At 35.3% G+C, this 22,705-nt stretch overlaps 1 protein-coding gene and 1 long non-coding RNA gene across 2 annotated transcripts in view; one reads left to right on the top strand and one right to left on the bottom strand.

The window, feature by feature from the left end:
* LOC108735155 overlaps positions 1-22,705 on the bottom strand; it is a 480,326-nt gene that overhangs the window by 401,860 nt on the left and 55,761 nt on the right. The window lies entirely within an intron of this gene.
* Positions 4,255-22,705, top strand: part of LOC108735145 (exchange factor for Arf-6) — a 117,827-nt gene continuing 99,376 nt past the window's right edge. Inside the window, exon 1 of the mRNA XM_025976649.1 lies at positions 4,255-4,582. Coding sequence (XP_025832434.1) covers positions 4,448-4,582 — 135 coding nt within the window. The 5' untranslated portion in view covers positions 4,255-4,447. The remainder of the gene's footprint in view (positions 4,583-22,705) is intronic.

The raw sequence follows: 22,705 nt of genomic DNA, 5'->3' as shown, positions 1-22,705 counted from the left end.
TATATTTAGACAAAAAGTACGTCAAAATCAAATCGGAAGCCCGCATTATACGATTAAATTATTAATCATCCGTAAATAAAATATAAGTGAACCTATTAACTGCTAATTATTCTTTAATACTATTATCTTCTTTAAATACAGGCAAGGAAAAAGATTCACTAAGATAGAAATTTCACATTTCTTTGTCATTCTTCTTTTTTATGTAGCACGAACGAAAATATCTCCTGCTTTTCTAAAAACTGTTCTAAACTAACTGATCCCCTAAAATCTTTTCATACGAAAAGGTGGCTGAAGGCTTTTGTACAATTTCCCAATTTGATGATTGTGTGTAACAGAATATCCCTATCTTTATTTCTCAATTTGCCACAGGTGTATACTTTAAACTTTGAAGTATTTCAGTTTTTTTTATTCTGAAGCATCAAGAACAGAACTGTGTAAAACAAGTTGCATAAGTACAGTTCCTGTGAGTTGAAACTACCATAAAAGATTATTTGGTTAAATATTTATTATATTGAAAATGACCTCGTTATTAGAAGAATTACTCATATGGGAAGTGTTACTTGTAGCAAAATAAATCAAAGATATTCTTTTTCTCTTAAATAATACTCCACTTAGTTTCTTCATTTTTAAATTGCCCATTACCTGCATATTTCAAAGATTTCGATATTGTTGAACTTCAACAAAATGCCAAACAAAAAAAAAGAAAACCTATTCTGTTTCAATATTTCTTTAAATAGGGTGCAAATTCATTTTAGCTTTATATATTATCCATTCTCCCCAATTTTGCTATTCTATTTAAAATTAAAGCCACAAGGGGGTTAGAAGTTATTTATTTATTGTGAAACATAGACGTTGGGCGCGGCGGAAAAGAAAAGATTAGAAGAGTTCAAAATGTGGTGTTACAAGCGAATGATGAGGATACCGTGGATAGAGAAGGTTAGAAATGAAGAGGCATCAGAAAGAGTAGGAGAACAGAGGACTTTACGGAAGTTAATAAGAAATAGAAGAGATAGGTTGGTAGAACATCAAAGACATATTAGAAGCAGAAATAAAAGTTAACAGCAGTAGAGTTAGATTAGATTACCGTTCACCAATAATTAAGGATAATGTAGGATATTTTGGTTTTTGAAAAATGCGATGATCAGTTTAGGATTGGAAAGAGTGGAGGTGGGTGTCCGACCAGTCTTAAATTAGGACTGACGACCTTATAATGAATTATAAATTATTAAAACGCCTAAAATTTGGAATCACATTATTATATGACGCAAAAGCATTACCAAATTAGTTTAATCACCTCTACCAAATTTTTTTAGAAATGGTTAATAAATTTAGATGAAATTTATGAAGTTTTGCCACACACCTACAAAGTTTTTCCAATAAATGACTTATTGTTTTTATATATCGGCAATTGTTTAGTCATGGAAGATTAGTTTTAAGATAAAACAGTCGAATTATATTTAAAGTTATGTGNCTGTTAAGACAGCAGGTAAAAGTTGGTCTGTGTTCTGTCGGAGCTGTCTGCGACGCGCTGATGAGATCCAAAAAGATCGAAATCGCGATCCGCGTCTGGCAGTTTCGACAGAATACAGACTACTTCGAATTATTTTATTAAAATACGTTTCTTCATAGCAAAATGGGGGAGGGGGAGATTATGTGTTACGAACCTCTTACGTGGGGGGAAGGCGAGAATTAAAAATTGAATAATTTTGGATTAAGTATTTATAGACGGTCCCTTACCATAAATACCAAATTTTTACTAGTTTAGGCGTTCGCGAATTGTGGAATTTCGTGTTTACTTAAAATATAATATTAAAACGGGATTTCTTCAGATATTTGGGGATGGAGACCTTAAAAATTTGTGGAACAATTATGAAAATTGTTTCATTTGAAATATTAACCCATTGCGTACGAGCAGACATAAAACAGCTCTCTAAATTGGTTCAAAATTGTTACAAACTTAACAGCTACTTATTCAAAATTCTAAAACCAAAATAAAGAAATTATAAATTATTAAATTTAGCCGAACACAACTCAAAAAGATCCACCAAAATCCACGCCACAAAATTTGATATGGAGTGGTTAAATAAATCAAAAATTCCATTCAATTCTTTGTAAAAGAATACTTTTACTTTGTTTTTTAGTTGTCAGCAACTAGAAATTCAAATAACTCACCAATCCCAGTGTCCTTTTTTTGCTGCTAGGATTACCGGTAGGTATAAATGAGAGATTACCGTTGGCGATTAAAATACTAAAACTCACAGAATACAGCAAGAAAAGCAAGCTATTCTTGAAGTTTTAATGAAACTATATTTAGACAAAAAGTACGTCAAAATCAAATCGGAAGCCCGCATTATACGATTAAATTATTAATCATCCGTAAATAAAATATAAGTGAACCTATTAACTGCTAATTATTCTTTAATACTATTATCTTCTTTAAATACAGGCAAGGAAAAAGATTCACTAAGATAGAAATTTCACATTTCTTTGTCATTCTTCTTTTTTATGTAGCACGAACGAAAATATCTCCTGCTTTTCTAAAAACTGTTCTAAACTAACTGATCCCCTAAAATCTTTTCATACGAAAAGGTGGCTGAAGGCTTTTGTACAATTTCCCAATTTGATGATTGTGTGTAACAGAATATCCCTATCTTTATTTCTCAATTTGCCACAGGTGTATACTTTAAACTTTGAAGTATTTCAGTTTTTTTTATTCTGAAGCATCAAGAACAGAACTGTGTAAAACAAGTTGCATAAGTACAGTTCCTGTGAGTTGAAACTACCATAAAAGATTATTTGGTTAAATATTTATTATATTGAAAATGACCTCGTTATTAGAAGAATTACTCATATGGGAAGTGTTACTTGTAGCAAAATAAATCAAAGATATTCTTTTTCTCTTAAATAATACTCCACTTAGTTTCTTCATTTTTAAATTGCCCATTACCTGCATATTTCAAAGATTTCGATATTGTTGAACTTCAACAAAATGCCAAACAAAAAAAAAGAAAACCTATTCTGTTTCAATATTTCTTTAAATAGGGTGCAAATTCATTTTAGCTTTATATATTATCCATTCTCCCCAATTTTGCTATTCTATTTAAAATTAAAGCCACAAGGGGGTTAGAAGTTATTTATTTATTGTGAAACATAGACGTTGGGCGCGGCGGAAAAGAAAAGATTAGAAGAGTTCAAAATGTGGTGTTACAAGCGAATGATGAGGATACCGTGGATAGAGAAGGTTAGAAATGAAGAGGCATCAGAAAGAGTAGGAGAACAGAGGACTTTACGGAAGTTAATAAGAAATAGAAGAGATAGGTTGGTAGAACATCAAAGACATATTAGAAGCAGAAATAAAAGTTAACAGCAGTAGAGTTAGATTAGATTACCGTTCACCAATAATTAAGGATAATGTAGGATATTTTGGTTTTTGAAAAATGCGATGATCAGTTTAGGATTGGAAAGAGTGGAGGTGGGTGTCCGACCAGTCTTAAATTAGGACTGACGACCTTATAATGAATTATAAATTATTAAAACGCCTAAAATTTGGAATCACATTATTATATGACGCAAAAGCATTACCAAATTAGTTTAATCACCTCTACCAAATTTTTTTAGAAATGGTTAATAAATTTAGATGAAATTTATGAAGTTTTGCCACACACCTACAAAGTTTTTCCAATAAATGACTTATTGTTTTTATATATCGGCAATTGTTTAGTCATGGAAGATTAGTTTTAAGATAAAACAGTCGAATTATATTTAAAGTTATGTGCGCCTACTACTTAATTTAAAACACTTCAGAAGAATGAGTAGGTACATATTTATTATAAATAAAACAAACAAATGGTAATCGATAAGAATATACGATTTCATGTGATTAACATATCCACAGAATTATACTGTCGTATTGTTGGTTTAATTTATGGATTCAAAATTATGGTCAACTTACTGAATTGTAACTAGCTATAGATTACAAAATAATTTCAAATTAACTACGTACATTAAAAATTAATTCACGCAAATACTAAAAAATCAAACAATAAATAATTTATATAATATATATCAACCAACTACTTTGAATTGTGATAACTACAGGGTAGTAAATAAGTTTATAATTTACTGACAATTATATTAAATCTGCAACCTACAATGCAAAAGTCGGCCATATTTATTAAGCCACGCCCCAATGTCAGTTCGCAAGAACCAGAGAATGTTCCGTTGATTTCTGATTTTGTCGTGGGTGGCTAGATCGATTACTGTTCGGTTACTACCCGAGAGTGCCGCCGCTGTGCCGAAGACATCCAGAGGTCGTCTGGTTGCTGGCGCGCTCTGGCGGGCACCCATTGTTAATTATCTTCGTCAGTTATTGTCGAGGTTATGTCGTAAAAGGTAGATTGTGTTGTTGTCTCTTGGTTCGTCCAATCAATGTAGTGCCGAGTGAAAGATGGCCGAAGAGCTGCTGGTCACACTTAACAGAAAAGAAGACCTGGGCTTTGGATTTTCGCTTTTGGGAAAACCCGGCCTGCCGCCGATCATTTACAACATCCTGGAGGATTCTCCAGCTGCAGAAAGTGGCGAGGTAGGACCTTAGGCGATCGCGTATTGTGCGTGTCTGTCTGTGTGTGTGTATGAGTGTGTGCTTGAGAATGCGTCCGATGGGTAGAAGTTAAGTACATATTGCAGATTGCATTTGGTGCCGGAAATTGAATGAAACGGAATCGAATTAGCCTACAAATCAGTCGACACCCCGGTTTATCGAAGACGTATTGTGCCGTTGGGGATTTAATTATTCGTCCTGCTAGAGGGCGGACGACTCTCTCTCCTAAAATATCTGTCTGGGTTCGCTCATTTGTTTTTGTTTTTATTAGCTGTGCACCTGATTTTGTTTGCCGTAAAACATTGTTTACATTTGTTCGTAATGTAAACATGAGGGATAATTCTTCGACCTTGCCAATTTGTTTGTTTGTAAGACGTTAATGGGCAATTAAAAATATTTTAATCGAATCATTGCACAGACATAAAAATACATATGTGGGCATTATACTGGAGTCGATTTCTCTCTTCACCTGCATTGCAGTGAAAATTTAGAAACTAAACTGCACTTTACGTCCATTTATATTTATTATCATCGCTCTTTTAGATAGTAATTGCGATGTTTGCTTTCCTTCATTAGCGTTCAAATAAGAAAATTTTTTGCTCGCCTTTATATCCGCTTGATACAAACACGTTCTCGTTGAATAATGAATGAAACTCTGGATCTTTTTGTTTTGTCTTTTCTTATTAATCAGGCTCGTCCTTATTGTCATTCTCGACGTTCGCATTGGGCCCTATTTGTCACGTATTTCATGACCACCGTGCAGGTACTACCCAAAAGAATATGCCATCATAACAGGTACCCACCGATACAAATATATAAAAAGGAAAGATAACAAAAATTGAGCAGGAGAAGATAAATAGCATGACGTAATCTTTTTTGTGTGTGTGTGTGTGTGTGAAAAAGGCCGATTTGTTCTGTCTTCCTATTATTGATCGACTTGGTTTCATTATACCTAGTAATTAACGGACCAATGTTAAGAATGGGCAATAAAATTATGTACCAATTGGCTCTAATTAAAAATTACAACAGCCATGATTGTTGCTGGGCAACGTTATTACGTATAGTTTTGTGTTTTAACAATAGTGTTTATTTAATTGCATTAATTACATTACCAGCGGATCTTGAGAATTCAGGGTCCGATACATAGATTTAGTGATCCTATAGGGGTTCCGTTTTTCATTCGGAACCCTAAAGAAAAGAAAATAAAAGACAAACTATAAAATTCCCAATTAATACGTTTTTACAAGAAATGCATAACTGGAATACGGGGCCTTTTGCGGAGCTCTATAAGTCGGGGGCCCCATGTGTAGTGCAGTGCATCCTTGCATCACCTTATTAAAGATGTTTCTGGTTGAGCAATCGAAATTTCGGGCGTCCAAATTTGAAAAGGGAGTCAAAATTAGATAAAAAGATACGTCACCTTATGTCTTACGACACCTTGGCGGGCGAATTTAAATTGCCTTGAATCACTGCAAAGAGCGAAATTTTGTAGGACTAAATTTGAAAATTAGTTAAAAAGGAACTGAAACTATGAATTATTTCCTTCCATTTTGCAAAAACATAAGACGTATGTCACCTTACGACACCCTGGCACTCGTTTATATCATACAAATTAAAATTGGCTTGAACCACTGTAAAAACCAAAATTTTATGCGTCCAAATTTAATAATTGGTTAAAAATGACGCGAAATTATTAATTATTTTCATAGATTTCGCAAAACACAAAAGACTTGTCATCTCTCAACATCTTGCCGCTTATTTGTACCATGTAAATTAAAATTAGCTTGAACCCAGTGATAGTACAGGGACATTCGCAGTCCCATGTTGCTGGTGGTTCCTATTCATAAAAAATAAAAGTCAAACTACAAAATTTCTAAAGAACCTCCGCAATTTTAGAAGAAATTCATAACTAGAGTGCTGGGTCCTTGTGGGGCCTCATCAGTCAGGAGTCCGAAGCAGAGTGCTTCGTTTGCGCCACCTTGGACATTCCTCTGAATTACATGCACAGTACTTTGCTTATATGCAATTAAATTTGGTGTCGTTGTGGTCGTAACGATTGAGTTATAGAAAGCCTAACGTACAGTTAATAAAATTTTTCGTTGTTTGTATTTTTATTCTCTTTTAATATGGAAGACGACGTTGCTTTTTAATACGTTTTTGTTGAACAAACATGTAATAATGTATTGTGGGTCCAAAATCGTTGTAACTTTAGTATGAGTAATTCCAGTAAAATTTTAATCGCACATTAATTGTCTGGTGGAATATTACTGTATTTGTACAAATGGGTTTGAATGGCTATTGTCAAGGTCAACTTGCAATAAAAAAGTGTGGCAGTTCTCATTTTTGATGAAACTGAGGTGTTTTTTTATGTACCTGAGCATAAAATAAAATTGTCCTCTATGACGAATTTCTAGACCGTCTCTCTGAATAATGTACTATGCATGTTTATGGTCCAAAAAATATAATTAGACGAAATCTCTTTTTTGACTAGGTACTTCTCCAAAGTGGCGTTAAAACCGTAAAAAAATGTCAGAAGTATGTTACGAATGTTTCAAAATGTACAGATGCCTTAACATCGACGCCTATCCTAAATAACGGTTTCGTTTTTCAGGAATTAATTACTTGTTTTAATGTATTTAATAATTTGACAATCTAAATTTCAGACTACGTATAGATATTCTTGTTTTTACTTATGTAACTTCACATTAATGATGAAAAAGAATCAGTCTAAGCAAATTAGACCTTAAAGATGCGTCATCTGAGATAGTATTCCCAATGGGATCTTTTTCGGTTTCAAGGCTACTCGACTCGATCTTGCCATATCCACTGCTTCATATTCCTACTGCTCCTTCCGTCTTGACTTATCTGACTTCCTAGATATCTAAAATCAGCCACTTCTTCTAATTTTTCGTCTCCTATCTTTATATTATCTCTATCCCCATAGAGGCTTACATTTTTATAATTGAAGAAAAAGTTAAATCAACTTCGACACCCCTTGGCGACCATGAAATCGAAAAATGTCCCATTGAAACACTACTAAGGGACGCCTCTTGTAGTCATTTCTACAATAATCTTAGATGGTCATTTCTACAATAATCTTAGATGGCTCATCATCTTGAATAAAACATTTGCATTTGTGATTATTCTTCTCAGGATTGTGAAAACCTTACGTATAAAAATTACTTCTAAAAATTTTTGGTAATCAGGTGTTTAGCATTTGAACAACAAACCAGTCTGTACTTGTTTTGGGTACTTTCAAACCATTTTTATTTTTTTAATTAATTTAAGTCGAGTGAGATAATTTATTCAGTTGTTTTATTAAATCTGCGAAAAGTGAATTTCATGTTATTAAACTGTTGTGTCTGTCTGTCCTTTTATTTATTACAAAATGGAACTTTACGTGATCGACCTTGTTTAGAGGTGAGATCAAAGGAGTCACACCTGTACCTTCTCATAAACAGGGTCGCAACAGCCTTTCGTAAATGATGCATGTTTGAGAAAATATCACGGTTTTGCACTTGAGTGAACAATATCGAAAAGAAAATCTGACACTAATCGGTCTACTATTGTATGTAGGAGTACGTATGGTAATCTCTATTATGTTTATGTATTGTGCTATTATACGTGTCATTATGTTGTAATGATTGCGTATGTAATCCAGATAGGTACATAGAAGAAAGTTTCATAAGAATATGAAACAATATTCGGTTATAATTGGAAGTCAACAAAAAATTGTGAGTCCTTGTTTCGAAAAGAAAGAATTCATAGAGAATATTAAACTCTTAGTCAGCAACTTATCGATATCACCAGATATATTGATAGATTGCGATATCGTACTTTTTTAAATGATTAACCAAAGTTAAAAGCAAGCTACAGGCAGTATATTATCACTACTGATGCACAGGTACTACAGTTTGTACTAAATGTCAGTAGATTGCCTGTCCCTGAAAAGAATTTATTTATGTAACAAAATACAGTAGAACCTTGATAACTTAATCTCGATAACGTAATAACCTCTATAAATTAATAAAATTTTGTGTTCCCTTCCCCTCGAAGTCCAAAACCTCTATTACTTAAAATAAAAACCCTCTATAACTTAAACGAATAATTTGGGCATCGCACCTCAGTAAGCAGTGAAAAGTGGTTTGAATCGGGAGGAAGTATTCTATGTAAAAGACGAAGAATTGCTGCANATTTATTTATGTAACAAAATACAGTAGAACCTTGATAACTTAATCTCGATAACGTAATAACCTCTATAAATTAATAAAATTTTGTGTTCCCTTCCCCTCGAAGTCCAAAACCTCTATTACTTAAAATAAAAACCCTCTATTACTTAAAATAAAAACCCTCTATAACTTAAACGAATAATTTGGGCATCGCACCTCAGTAAGCAGTGAAAAGTGGTTTGAATTAGGGGAAAGTCTTCTATGTAAAAGACGAAGAATTGCTGAATTTAGATAGTGTAGAATTATGTAAAAACATTAGTGTTAGTAGACCTATACTAAAGGAACAAGCTGAAGAGTTTACTAAGTCACTGAAAATCCGTAATTTTAAAGCTTAAATTTAGTAAGTAAAAACCTCAATAACTCAAATTATTTTACGTTTCCTTTGATTTTTATCTTATCGAGGTTCTACTGTATAATATAATCAATGAGTTATTTTTTAATTGTATAGTGTAACATATATTCATATTAATAAAATTATGTGTTTCTTTTTATTTTTCAAATTTCATTTTACTCATATTTGGAGATCAAAATAAAAAAAGTACGGAAGTTGTAGTACCACTTGTGCAACCAACTGACTAAGACTGTCTGATTCGACTCAAAGGGGCCTACAACCCCATGTTTTATCGCACATTACAGAACCCTAAATATAAAATAAGTTAATGCGTGTCTGACACGCTATTGCCTGACTTTTTACGGTATTTGAACAACATCCTCAATCCATCAATATACACGAATACTAACAGGATTTAATAAACGAAATCAATCCAGAATGAGAAAAATTTACCAGGTTTATTTATCAACTGGAGAATTGTTTCGATACTAGAGTTACTAATGAAGGGTCATTGTATGTTGTGACTTTGTAGATACCTTAAAATAAGCGGCGATGGTTGTTCCTATTTTTTTCGGATTCGTACGTTTCTTTGCTGATTTTTAATGTTTATTTTATATTTTACATTAAAGGGTTATTTTTACTACCCAGTGGCATGCCCTAGACGTTTAGACCATTGCTTAGCACCGGTTCAATTTCGAGTCTGTCTGTCGTGACCCAAGTTTTTCTGTGGTTCCACAAATGCTGGGACAGTAATACTCTACATATAACATTTCACTTCTGTTCTCATCCGAACCACCATCTACTCAAATCGACAAATCCTAAAAGGAGACTCAAGATGACTTTCCACCTTAACCTCCGGCGTAGTCCTTTGCTGATTTTTAAACTTTTTAATAATGAGGGAGAGTTTTCTGCTACCAAGCGGCATGGCCTAGAGGTTTAGATCATTTCTTACCATTCGGGACGAGACCAGTTCAATTCCAAATCCGCCTGCCTTGGACTTTTTTGTGATTTCGTTGGATAACTGGGGTAGTAATATTCCACAGATTATCTTTCACTCTTTTCTGTGTTCATTTCGTACATGTCAGCTTTCTAATCCTAACCGTCACCCACAAGTTTCCATGATTAATAAAGAGAGATTGATGAGGGCTTTTTGCCTTAACCTCCAGCAGAACCCTCTGCTGGTTTTTAAACATTCTAACAACGAAGGGGTTTTCTGCTTCCGAACGGCATGGCCTAGAGGTTTAGGTTATTGCTTACATAGCACTGAAAACATTTAATTTCGGGTTTGTCTGCACTGGTGTAAGCTTGTCTGTGGTTTTCTTGGGTCAGTTAAGGCAAATATTGGGGCAGTAATATTTCATAAATAATGTTTCACTTTTTTCTGTGTTCATTTCGTACATGTTATCTTTGTCAACCTAACCATCATCTACAAGTTTCCATGATTCCAATAAGAAGATTGATGAGGGCCTTCCGCCTTACTGTTCAGCAAAACCCTCTGTTGATTTTTAAACATTCTAACAAGGAGAGAGTTTTCCGCTTCCGAAGGGCATGGGCTAGAGGTTTAGGCCATTGTTTAGCATTCAGAAGGACATTGGTTCAATGCCGCGTTTGTTTGCCCTGGTTTAAGTTTTACTGTGGTTTCCTAGGATCATTTAGGGAAATGTTAGGGCAGTAGTATTCCACAGATCATTTATCGTCTCTGTCTTAATTTTTTCCGTTCCGTTCCCATGATTCCTAAAAGAAGGCTGCAGAAGACCTTCCGCTTTTGGTTTTCTGCCGAGTTTGAGTCTTAACTACATATTTAGTCACCTGATACCTCACCGCATCTCCCCCTGATAGCCACTTTTCTATTAGTTTATATTCGACCCCCTTATTCCTATTATTATAATGGGAGAAACAAACGGGAGCGTATGTCATACGGCACACAGTTACGGCTTATGTCAGTTATGACTTACATATTCATCCTATTTGACTACACTTGGATGGAACGTATAATTGTCTAGAGTTCATATGGTATTTCTACATGAATGGCGATTTGACAACCGAACATAGAGATACTCTATTTATTACGTGCAGTCAACAATGGGTGACATCATCTTTGGAAACATATAATGAGGTATAAGATAATTCGTACAAATAATTTCAGCTATCTTTTCAATGTCCAAAAATGCAATTTTAAAGGTTTTTTGGGGGTTGTTACGCTAGATTTTGATAGTTCGGTTAGTTTAGATCAGTTTTGAGAGAACGTTGAACGTTTTACCTTACATGTATGTTACATACGATTTCAATGTGATGTTGTCATTACCTTTCTTTTGCATTGGTTTATACAGACTATGTCAATGACGTAAACACAATCTGTCAATTTTACAGTATAAATTCTTAACTTACCAGTAATCATGAGCCGGTTAATTTAAGAGAAAATAATTCCATACCTGTAAATAAGAAATACAATAAATTAGCAATCATATTGTCACTAGGGCTAGAGGTTTTTATGTGTAGCTGCTATTTTTCAGTATGTATAGGTACATAGTTATACAATTATTATTAAAGACGCGCTACTGGCACTAATCGATGTTGCAGCCCTGAACTACTTGAAAAGCGGCTTCACATTTTCCATGTTCTTGAGAACAAAAATGCACTCGAACATTGTTTATGGTTATGATAGTATTTATTGATTAAGTGCAATGTTGTGTATATCGAGTCGTTGTTCTTTTTGAATTGTGAACCACTTACGGCCATATCCGAGTGATTTTACCGCTAATATTCGAACAAGTCTTCTTACAAAGTTCATAAAAAGTTTTAAATAATTAAAATATGCATTGCTTTTCTAAATGTAAAAAAATACAACGTGTAATTATACAACACGCTACTGAAGTAAAACTTCTTCAAACACACAAACATACCGGGATAGGGATTAAGGAATTGGTTTAATGGCATTATTTGTACACTATGTTTCGCACGGGTGCAATGCTGATAGTAAATATACTACAGCATGTCTTTATATACAACAATCACAGCTTTTTTGACATAAGACAATACAAACCGGCCGTACCGCCGCAACCGCTATGTCCCTGCATTTTAAATCTGTAATATCTTCGAAAATATTCATTTAAATTACATTCTGTAAAGGGCCCTATTGATCTATATTAAATGCACGATGTATTTAAAAGTACTTAATTGGATAAGGATTAATGCTGTATTGCTTAAAATTGCTTCGTAAATAAGCCATTATTTCTCCTAAAAAGTAAAGAATAAAAAAATGGTTATTGTGGGTTATCCCTAAGAGATAGACATATACCATCCCGGACTTTTTTTGTAGACCTTCTTAAGGTAAACAATACTGTACTATATTATTTTGATCTATCTCGTAGGGTTCAGCCAGCGCTTGTAATGTAAGCGCAAAAAAATGTGTTTATTTACGACATCACATTACAAACCTCTAAAATTATCAGTGTTTCTCTGCTTTATTATGCATGTATTATACATATAAACCTTCCTCTTGAATTACTGTATCTATTTAAAAAAACGCATTAATATCCGTCGCGACCTAAGCATACATAGAGACAGACAGCGGGGGAAATACGTTGCATGATTTCGTTACATAGCAACTCGCATGAAACGAACTTACCCTTCAATACTTCAAAAAAATAGAAAAGCATGCAGACAGTCTGCATCTTTTTATTCATCAAATCATCGGCTATATATGTATTTTTATGTTTAGGAAAATCTCCTTAAAGCGAGTACAAAAAAGACTGACTGCAAATTGTTTTTCCAAACAACTATTAAGATAAAAGCCTCATATATTTCATCCCCTTAACTTATTTATAAAACAATATACTGTTTGATCTTATTTTCTTCGAATTTTAAATAATAACGTAATGTTCCGCGTATTTTTGAGTGGTTGAAGTCCTTCAGAAGGCAATAATTATAGCAGTTGTGCCGTTACCGTGCATTCGTTTTATGGAAATTGTTCGAAAGTCGTTTCACATCAGATGATGCAACTGCAATTTTAAAGAAGGCGTAATTTATGACGAGCAAACGTGGAACGTTGCCGGTACTCTCTCACCGAGGAAACGGAACCAGTTGACGACGGGTAAAGTATCTTACGGAAATGGCAAGTCAAGAGCACAAAAAAATAAATACGTAATGTTAAAGTTTATCAGGATTCTTCGTGACCGTCTTGTGAGGAATCGGAATAAAACAGAAAAGTAATAAAACTGCAATTTTTACTTTACTTATTGTTAGTAGGTTACGTACTATGCGATAATAAATATGCAAAATGTTTAATAACTGGAAGTTCTTGCTTAAGAATTGAAATTTTCAGATTTCCTGATCATTCTGTAAAAACTAAATTAATGAAAAAATGATTTTAAATTGCCTTATGCATACAGAGATTAGAGATCGTATGTTTAAGCTAGTTAGTTACATTTACGAAACGGGGAAAGTTCCAGAGGATTATAAACAGAACGTGGTAGTAATCATATCTAAAAAGAGAGGCGAAGATAGGTGCGAGACATTTAGAACAATTAGCTTAACTTCCCGTCAAAAATCTTAACTAGAATAGTACAGAGAAGGATGGAAAAGAGGGGGGGAAGACCTATTAGGGGAAGATGAAGATCAGAAGAAATAGAGGAATGCGGCGAAAAATAGAGAAAACGATAGAAAAGGAAAGAGTGTGTACAAATGATTTGTACATTAGTAAAAGCTTTTGACAATGTTAAATGGGACAAGATGTTAAATATACTTAAAATTGTACGGATGGAAGAGTGATAGTTAGTTTGTATAATGAGTAACAGGCAGTTATAGAGATGGGGCTGCAACGTAGAGAATTAAGTATTAGGAAGGGAGTCAGACAGGATATTAAATACAGTACAACTGTAGGGATAGATATACAGGGGCAAAAGATTAGTATGCTTAGATTTGCAGATGATATAGGAGTATTAGAATCTAGCAAGGAGGAGTTAGAGATAGCTTTAAATAAAATGGAAGCGGTACTGACAAAACAGTTCTGTATGAAAAAAAATAAAAGTTAAACAGAAATACTCGTATGTAAGGGAATAAAAAGCAGGGAAAGAGCAAATATAAAGATAGGAGACGAAAAATTAGCGCGGCGCTGTACGGGTGCTAAACATGGACAGTGGGCGCGGCGGAAAAGAAAAGGTTACATGCGTTCGGAATGTGGTGTTACAGGCGAATGATGAGGATACCGTAGAAAGAGAAGGTTAGAAATGAAAAGGTATTAGAAAGAATAGAACAGGATTCTGTGAAAGTCAAAAAGAAATAGTCAAGATGGGTTAGTAGGACACCTTCTCAGTCAGCAAGGTCTAGCCAGGCATATAAAAGGTAGAAACGGGAGTTAGGAGGGGTAAAGGTAGACCCAAATTAGATTACTATTCGCAAACAGTTAAGGATGTGGGTTGTTCTAGTTTTAGGGAAATGCGAACATTAGCTCAGGAAAGGAAAAAATGGAGGTACGTGTCCAACCAACTCACGACTTTATGATGATGATGCATACAGAAAATTAGAGGTTACTCGTCGTGCTTTAGCATTCATTCATTTAATATCGCTTATAACTCAAGAACTATGATTCTGATAAAAAACAGAAGATCACATGTCATTGTTTTAAAGGCCGTCGTGGTTGGATGCGCTTTCTAAAGTTTCGCTAACATGAGTGGCGAGTTTCTTGAGTTCCTTCCATCTCCGATGGTGGACGTGGACTAATCTGGACACATCCTGCATCGGGGATGAAAGAACGTCTAGCTAATGCGAGTGGCGAGCTTCTTCAGAAATCCTTCCATCTCCAATGCTGAATATGGACCCATCTAGACACATCCAGCATTTGAGATTAAAGGATGCTTCTCTAGTACTAGTGGCGGGCTTCTTTAGAAGTCCTTCCATTTCCAACTCTGTGTCCAGACTTGTCCACATCCAGCATTGGATATAGAAGGACCTCTAAAGAAGATCGCCACTCGTGCTCAGGACACGTTAGAAAGTAGTGTTTGGGTGTTTGAGGATTGACCAATTTTCAATGAAATTAAAAATAAGTATTCCATCTTTCTTTTATGCGTTTTGCTTCATATTTATGTTCAGCATGTACACGAACTTCTACTTTATTCCGCGAAATGAACACAAGAGTGTGCTCCCTCTGCCCTCTCAGCCCTGTTATACGACCCCACTTACATTCATACACACGCGTACATAATGCACACATCACCCATACACATACACAAATGTACTTGCTTATACGTACGCAGAGTTAGAAAGAGCGCATTCCGTAACTTTTAATAATCCCCCATCTCTCCCGTTTAATTTCACTTCATCTTCGACATCTCTCCACCAACAGCCGTTTCTTTTCTTGAAAAACGTTTGCTGCCTGCGGCCAAAGGCAAAAGCCGAGCGAGAGGCAAGCGCGTTTTGCATCATTTCAATTACTACACACGGAGCCGCAGCGGCGGGAGCGGTCTGACAGCAGTCTCATTAGCTTTTCCTGACGGACCTCTGCTAGCATAGAAACGTCGAGGAACAATAAACAAAAGAGCTCCGCGAAAAAAAAAGGTCTACTGCTAGCACTAACTACGTACCACTACATTTATTTATTTTTCACCAGGAGGTAGTAGGCAAGTACTAATAATAATAAATGAAAGTAATAATGTTAAAGATGGAACACAATAATGCTGTAGTCACGCTTAATTAATTACTAAAAATTTTCATCGCATCTTAGGTTACATGCGCTGAAGAAACTACGATACAGAAGTTTGGAGTGACGAATTACTCAGTTAGCTCAAATCAACACGGTGACAGCGTGATTTACAACTACTCAGCGATTGTATGTGGTATGTGCTGCCCCCCGCCGTACACGATGGTGGTTGTGGTCGTGGGAGATATAGCGCATTTCCATTTTTCGTCATTTTTTGGAATGCCCTACAATGTTCTAATTTTTTTGTTGGTTTTTTTAAATGGGTGCGTTTGCGAATCCATTACTAGCCCCTAAACACCTATTTGCAATAATGGAGAATGTTCTTGAATGTTTCTCAGTTGGAATGTTCTCGAATGTCCTCAGCCGGTATGTTCTAGAAAGAACTGGTCCAGAAGAATCGGGAACATTCTAGAATGCTCGAAAACCATTATGTATCAGTGGTAGAGATGACTTCTGATACTACATTCGGATACTTTATGGATACATATTCAAAATCAAGACTTGTTCAGTTTGATGTGTGTGAGAGTTTTCTAATCATGGAGCACCAAGCACCCGTTTAAAATAAGTGAGAATGTACTTATCTTTATTTAAAGATCCCAACTATAATATTATTGAATATCTGGGATTGTCCACAAGTAAAGTGTTCTACAGTGAACTGGACAGGAAGAATCGAGAACGTTCTAGAACGTTTGAGGACCAATATGTGGAGCTAGTTCTGACACTAAATTTTCATATATTTCGACCACTGCCCCAAAAATATTTGAAATCGCCTACTATGTTGGAGATTTCTCCAGTTTGGTGTGTGTCCAGCGAAACGAGTTGTCGTTAGCTAATTATTTAATAAAATGATCTACACAGCTGTTAAACTGGGCGAAAACGACATAAGTTGTAACATGGATTTGCACCGTTCGCCATTTTCATACGAAGAAAGTTCCGAAAAATTCTGTATCTCCTACCCTAGTATGGAAGCGTTACATTTATCCCGCGTGTTACTTTTCACGATGCAGACAGTTTGGTTTATTATAATAGACCTTCGGTATCGAAGTCATGACGAGATCGTCAAATTTCGGGAGCCTTCAGCCACTTTTTTCTCATTTATCTTAGTTATCTTTTCATTTCATACCTATTGTCTTAAATTTTCACATGGTGTTATAGCAGCATTGAAATTGAGGAGATCCCATTAACCCACTTTTGGAAAGTGTATCGGGTATCGACTAAGTATAGCTCTGGATTCTACTTTCAGTTTCAATATTCCTTTTTTTTTTTAGAGAGCAATCTTTTAACAAACTGACTTTGAAAGATTAATGTTGGCAATCATAGTAGCAATAACAATGTATTGTTTCTGTCATTTCAGTAGAAAGCATTAACTGCTCATTAATTATTTATTGTAAATCCATCGACCCGAAAGAGAAATTTCTTCAAAGAACAGCGTTATTAAGCAAAGATTTCCAATAAAATATTTTATGCACATACCAAATAAATAAGTTTCCTTTCCCAATTGATGTTTATAATAAATAAAGGGTGTACACTGAAAAAAACATTTGCATGGCCATGAAACCAAAAACAATCAATAAAAACAGTTAAGTTATCGATCAATATAGATTACCTTGGGTAAGTATATGTGCATACATCATTTTTTATCAGAAACGCAATAATCCTGTGAAGAAAAGGATAAACTTTAATTATTATTAGTTAGGGAACAGTGGATTGATATGAGATATAAAAAAGTAGAAGAAAAGTTTTAAGTATGGTACAGTACCAATAATATAAGAAACGAGGTGAGGGTCATTTTGATAGAAAATAGAGGCAGACAGGTGTAAAGAGGTGTTAGAGAACCTACACGCAGACCCTGAGTTAGGAGATATATTAGAGAAGGAAGAAAGTGTGGAGATAGATGAACTAGGTCATTACACAATGAGAGGAGTTCGATGTACCACTAAAAAACTTAAAGAATAATAAAGCACCAGGTGTAGATGGGATACAGGTGGAAATTTTAAAACATGCAGGACAAGAGGTTAGGGATCGTATGTTTAAGCTAGTTAGTCACATTAACGAGACCGAGAAAGTCCAGGAGGATTATAAACGGAACGTCGTAGTAACCATACTTAAAAAAAGAGATGCGGATAGGTGCGACACATTTAGAACAATTAGCTTAACTTCCCATGGGTCAAAAATCTTATCTAGAATTGTACAGAGAAGGATGAAAAAAAGGACAGAAGCACTATTAGGGGAAGATCAATTTGGATTTAAAAAAAATAGAGGAACGCAGGAGGCCATTCTAGCTTTACCAGTAACAATAGAGAAAGTGATGGAAAAATTCGAAAAAGAAGCGTTCGAAATGTGGTGTTACCGACGAATAATGAGGATACCGAGGATAGAGAAGGTTAGAAATGAAGAGGTATTAGAAATAGGAGAATAGAGGACAGAAACATATTAGAGGCAGAACAGGAGTTAAAAGAAGTAGAGGTAGACCTAGATTAGATAACTATTCGTAAATATTTAAAGACGTGGGATGTTCTAGTTTTAGGGAAATGCGAAGATTAGCTCAGGATACGAAAAAGTGGAGGTGCGTGTCCAATCAGTCTTAAAACTGAGGACCTTATGATGATGATGATGATGATGTTCAAACGTTTAATTGTTCATCAGGAGTTACTTCTTTAATCTTAATTTATCTATTTATTGATTCCTCGTACTCATTTTTCTTTAGTTAAAAATTTGAAATGGCATGCGAAGCGACAATTATTGATGATCGTCTGCAGTATGCACTATAAATTCTAGTTAATTTCGTAATCTTTTTATTTTAAGCCAAATCTGTGTGTAATGTCTATGATAAATTATCAACACAAAGGAATAACCGTAACTAATGACGACTATACTGTGCGAGATCAGCACTTCCCATTTTCCGCTAGTACAAAAATTAATGACTCCAACTGAATAGATTTACAATTTATCGTAACCTATAAGCTAGAATTCATACATTTACTGCATATGTGATTTAGGTACAGGGTGTTTTTATTAACTGTGAATAAATGGTCACTATACAAGAACTGCCAGTGAAGTTGACCCAACCAACAAATACAGGCTCTTTCTGGGAAATCTCTCATGTTACATAAAGGGAACCTTTTACATATTGTATTAACATGGATACCTATTTACTTTCGACATATCTAATTAAAAAAAGAATAGCTTGAAAGTACACTAAATACGTTAGTATTATCAGTTATTGTTAATTGTCACGTTACTTGTAGCCAAGATAAAAAGAAATAGGGATATAAAATCCGCAAACTGTAGTCGGTAAGTCGCTGCGCCGTAAACTAGTGCGCATCCTATTGGTTTGCCATTTTTACTACGATTCGCGCCTGCGCATTTTGTAAAATTCAGACCGTATACATCCAATACAGAAGTTAGCGCGCATCGCACAACGCGCAGCGACTATCTTTTTTACTAATAACATTTTCGAGACCCATTTTCTTAGAATTAAGTGTTTGCTTCTATAAATTGTCAGATACGTATATAATTAGTTTAAAAACAGTACACTTCAATTAGAAACAGTGATTTCAATCGATTTAATTGTGTACTTGAAGCAGTACTAAACCGACATGAAATTAACTAACTATTTCAAAATGTTTTAACAACATACGTATGTATAAAGAATGATCAGAAATTAAATGTAATATTTTTTCATTACAACATAAATTCACAAATTCTACATTCTGAGCAGCATAATTGGACTAAAAAGTTGCTTTTTAAAGGATATCAATTATAAGTCTGAATAAACGCACCTTTAAAAATTTTTTGATTCTTTGGTCGACCACTCTGCTTACTTATGCTTTAATTTAACCATCGCTCGTCGTAATAAAAATAGTATAAATGCTTGACGTGGCAGGTCGATAAAGTAGCACCTACGCTTTCGTACCCTCTTGAAAGGCCTTTGGTAACGGTAAATGACACTGAGTGAAATTTCACTTAAGATCTTTGAGGTGAAAACTTCTTTAACTGCGCCAGTGTAAAATTTAGCTTGTACACTACACAGTAACAGGATAAAACCTTGCGAATGTAGAACCTACGTGTAAGTATACTGAGAATTACATGGGGACATGAAAAAGTACTAACCTGCCCACACAGTCTTGTTTGGTTGTTTGTGCTTAAAATGAGTAAAAGTTACCCTTCCGGCGCCTACGTACATACTATGTGATATGTTGTAGCTATTGGGAACTAACATATGAAGGCGTGGCTTAATTAATATGACTGACTTTAGGTTAGAAATTTAAAATAAACGTGTGTATTTGAATCAGTGACAGTTAATTTAATAGTTTAATGCTTTCTCTGATCTTGAGTGAAATTTCTCACTGAGAAGGTTCAAATAATATTATTTTGCAATTTTATTTTACATAAATATAAGTAGTTTATGTTGAAAATGAAAACTTACCATAACCTAGTTCACATTTCGACTTTTGACAGTAACAAGATCATCATAAGGTCATCAGTCCGAAGGCTGGTTGGACACGCGCCTACAGTCTTTCCTATTCTGCGCTAATCTTCGCATTTCCCTAAAGCTAGAGCAACCCATATCCTTAACTATTTGCGAACACTAATCTAATTTAGGTCTACCTCTACCCCACCTAACTTCCGTTTCTGCCTCTAATATGTCTTTGACTAGACCTTCATGCCCGAGGTGTCCTACTAACCTATCTCGCCCATTTCTTATTAACTTTCAAAGACTCCTCTGTTCTCTTATTCTTTCTAATACCTTTTCATTCGCCACTTTCCCTATCCTGAGTTAATCTTCGCATTTCCCTAAAACTAGAACATCCTACATTCTTAACTATTTGCGTAATCTCTACCTCTATCCTTCTTAATTCTTGTTTTCTGCTTTTAATATATCTCTGGCCAGCCGTTCTGGGAAGGTGTCCTACCAACCTATCTCGCCTTTTTCTGACTGTATTCTATAGAGTCCTGTATTCTCCTATTCTTTCTAATATCTCTTCATTTCTGACCATCTCTATCCACAGTATCCTCCTCCTTCGCCTGTAACACCACATATCGAACGCTTCTAATCTTTTGTTTTCTGCCGCGCCCACTGTCTATGTTTTGCACCCATACAGCGCCGTGCTTCAAACATACACCTTTAACAATTGTTTTCGAATTTCTAAATTAACCGTTCGCGAGCATAGAAGTGACTTTTTTTTATTGAAGGAGACTCGACCCTGCGCTATCCTCTGATTTATATCCCTACTACTCCTTTCGTCCTATCTGACTTCCTAGATGTTTAAAATCGTCTCCTATCTATATATTTGCTCTTTCCCGACATTTCCTACAAACATATACACCAAAAATAATAATTTTCACGACATCCATACCGTACGCCTTTCAGGATTACATCAACCGAATTTGCTCGACACTAATTGCGTCATCGGATGGGTTACGTCACAAGAAATCAATATGGCGGACGGTATTCGCCATATTATAGGCCGGCCGTGGGGCGAAGCATTTGTTCATTTCAAAAACATTTACTCGATTGTTAACCAAGTGTCTCACTATAGAACGAGGTGCGGATGTGACACTGAGTAAACGAAGGTTACGACCTATGAGATTCTGAATTACATCTACAAGGACTGTCTAAATTTAAAGGAATTGTCTATCAAAAAATGTCTTTGCCAAGTCGCCCAGTATTCGAACCATCATTTTCCGATTTATTGGAAAATCTTTATTAGAGTCGCATTGTTAAATAAGCCAGTAGGTTGAGGTATTCAAATTAACTTGTTAACGACTGTTCAACTACCGGGACATAATAGCACGTACGAAGGATGAGAGCGACTAGCCCGTTGTGGTTATGGGATATTTTATATACCAGAGGGATCGAGTCTCGTCACGGTTCCCTAATAACGCGTTCCCGTTGCTCCTGGGCATGCATTTTAATTGCGTTCGTTTGTCGCCGTCAGTCTGACCGCTGCTCCCGTTTGACTGAGCGCGTCCGGAAAAGGAATTCACTTGACACTGCCTGTGTACCAAAATCTATCTGCATACATGCATGCTGTGTAATAGTACCAACTCCTCGCTGCTTGTCCCAGCAGTGACCGTGGACCAATAATGGTTCCATTTAATTAAACTTTGGACGACAACACGGCTCCATGAATGGTTTACTCGGGGATAACATACCGAACAAAACCCGATAATTTGATCACCGACAATAATGAATACGAAGTATTTGGAGCAGATTTTCTTTATCAGGTCGCGATCTGCCGATTTATTTCGGCATTTGGGCCTTAATTTGTTTTTTGAAAAATTGTTGTTTTCAAATAATCAATCAATCATTTACGTCAAGTTTAAATGCCTTTTTTGCTAGCTACGTAACGTATGATTTGTATGTGTGACCAGGAAGTAGGGGTTTCTGGTTTTCTAATCTTGTATTATCCACATTAATAAGAGCAACACACTTTGCCATGAACGAATGCCGCAGGCGATCGATACCGACAGACTATGATGCGCCCGAAAGTCCACTGCGATCTGGAGTTACTGGCAGTGTTAATAAGCGAACCGGTGATTTTTTAATCACTGTCTGTATAGAAATGAGACGGCGGTAAAGGTTTAGACTCTAAATGATGGAGGTGGAGAGGATCAGAAGAGGAGGTCTCCCCCACCACTGTACCATAAAAAGGTCGTGGCGGTCTCACCCCCATCACTTATTATGGGGGTTCAAAGTTAATAAATATGCCAATTTTTATACATTTCTAGGCATGTAAATATTTATATAGTCATTCTTAAACAATATTCAAAGGTAAAACTAATGAAAAATACATAAAAATATTGAGAAAGTTATATAAAACATTATTTAAATATCTTTATCA

The sequence above is a fragment of the Agrilus planipennis genome, unplaced genomic scaffold, assembly GCF_000699045.2.
Source record: "Agrilus planipennis isolate EAB-ADULT unplaced genomic scaffold, Apla_2.0 scaffold102, whole genome shotgun sequence".
Taxonomy (NCBI): Eukaryota; Metazoa; Arthropoda; class Insecta; order Coleoptera; family Buprestidae; genus Agrilus; species Agrilus planipennis.
Note: the sequence above shows the minus strand (reverse complement) of the source record. Positions and strands in the feature narration are given on the sequence as shown.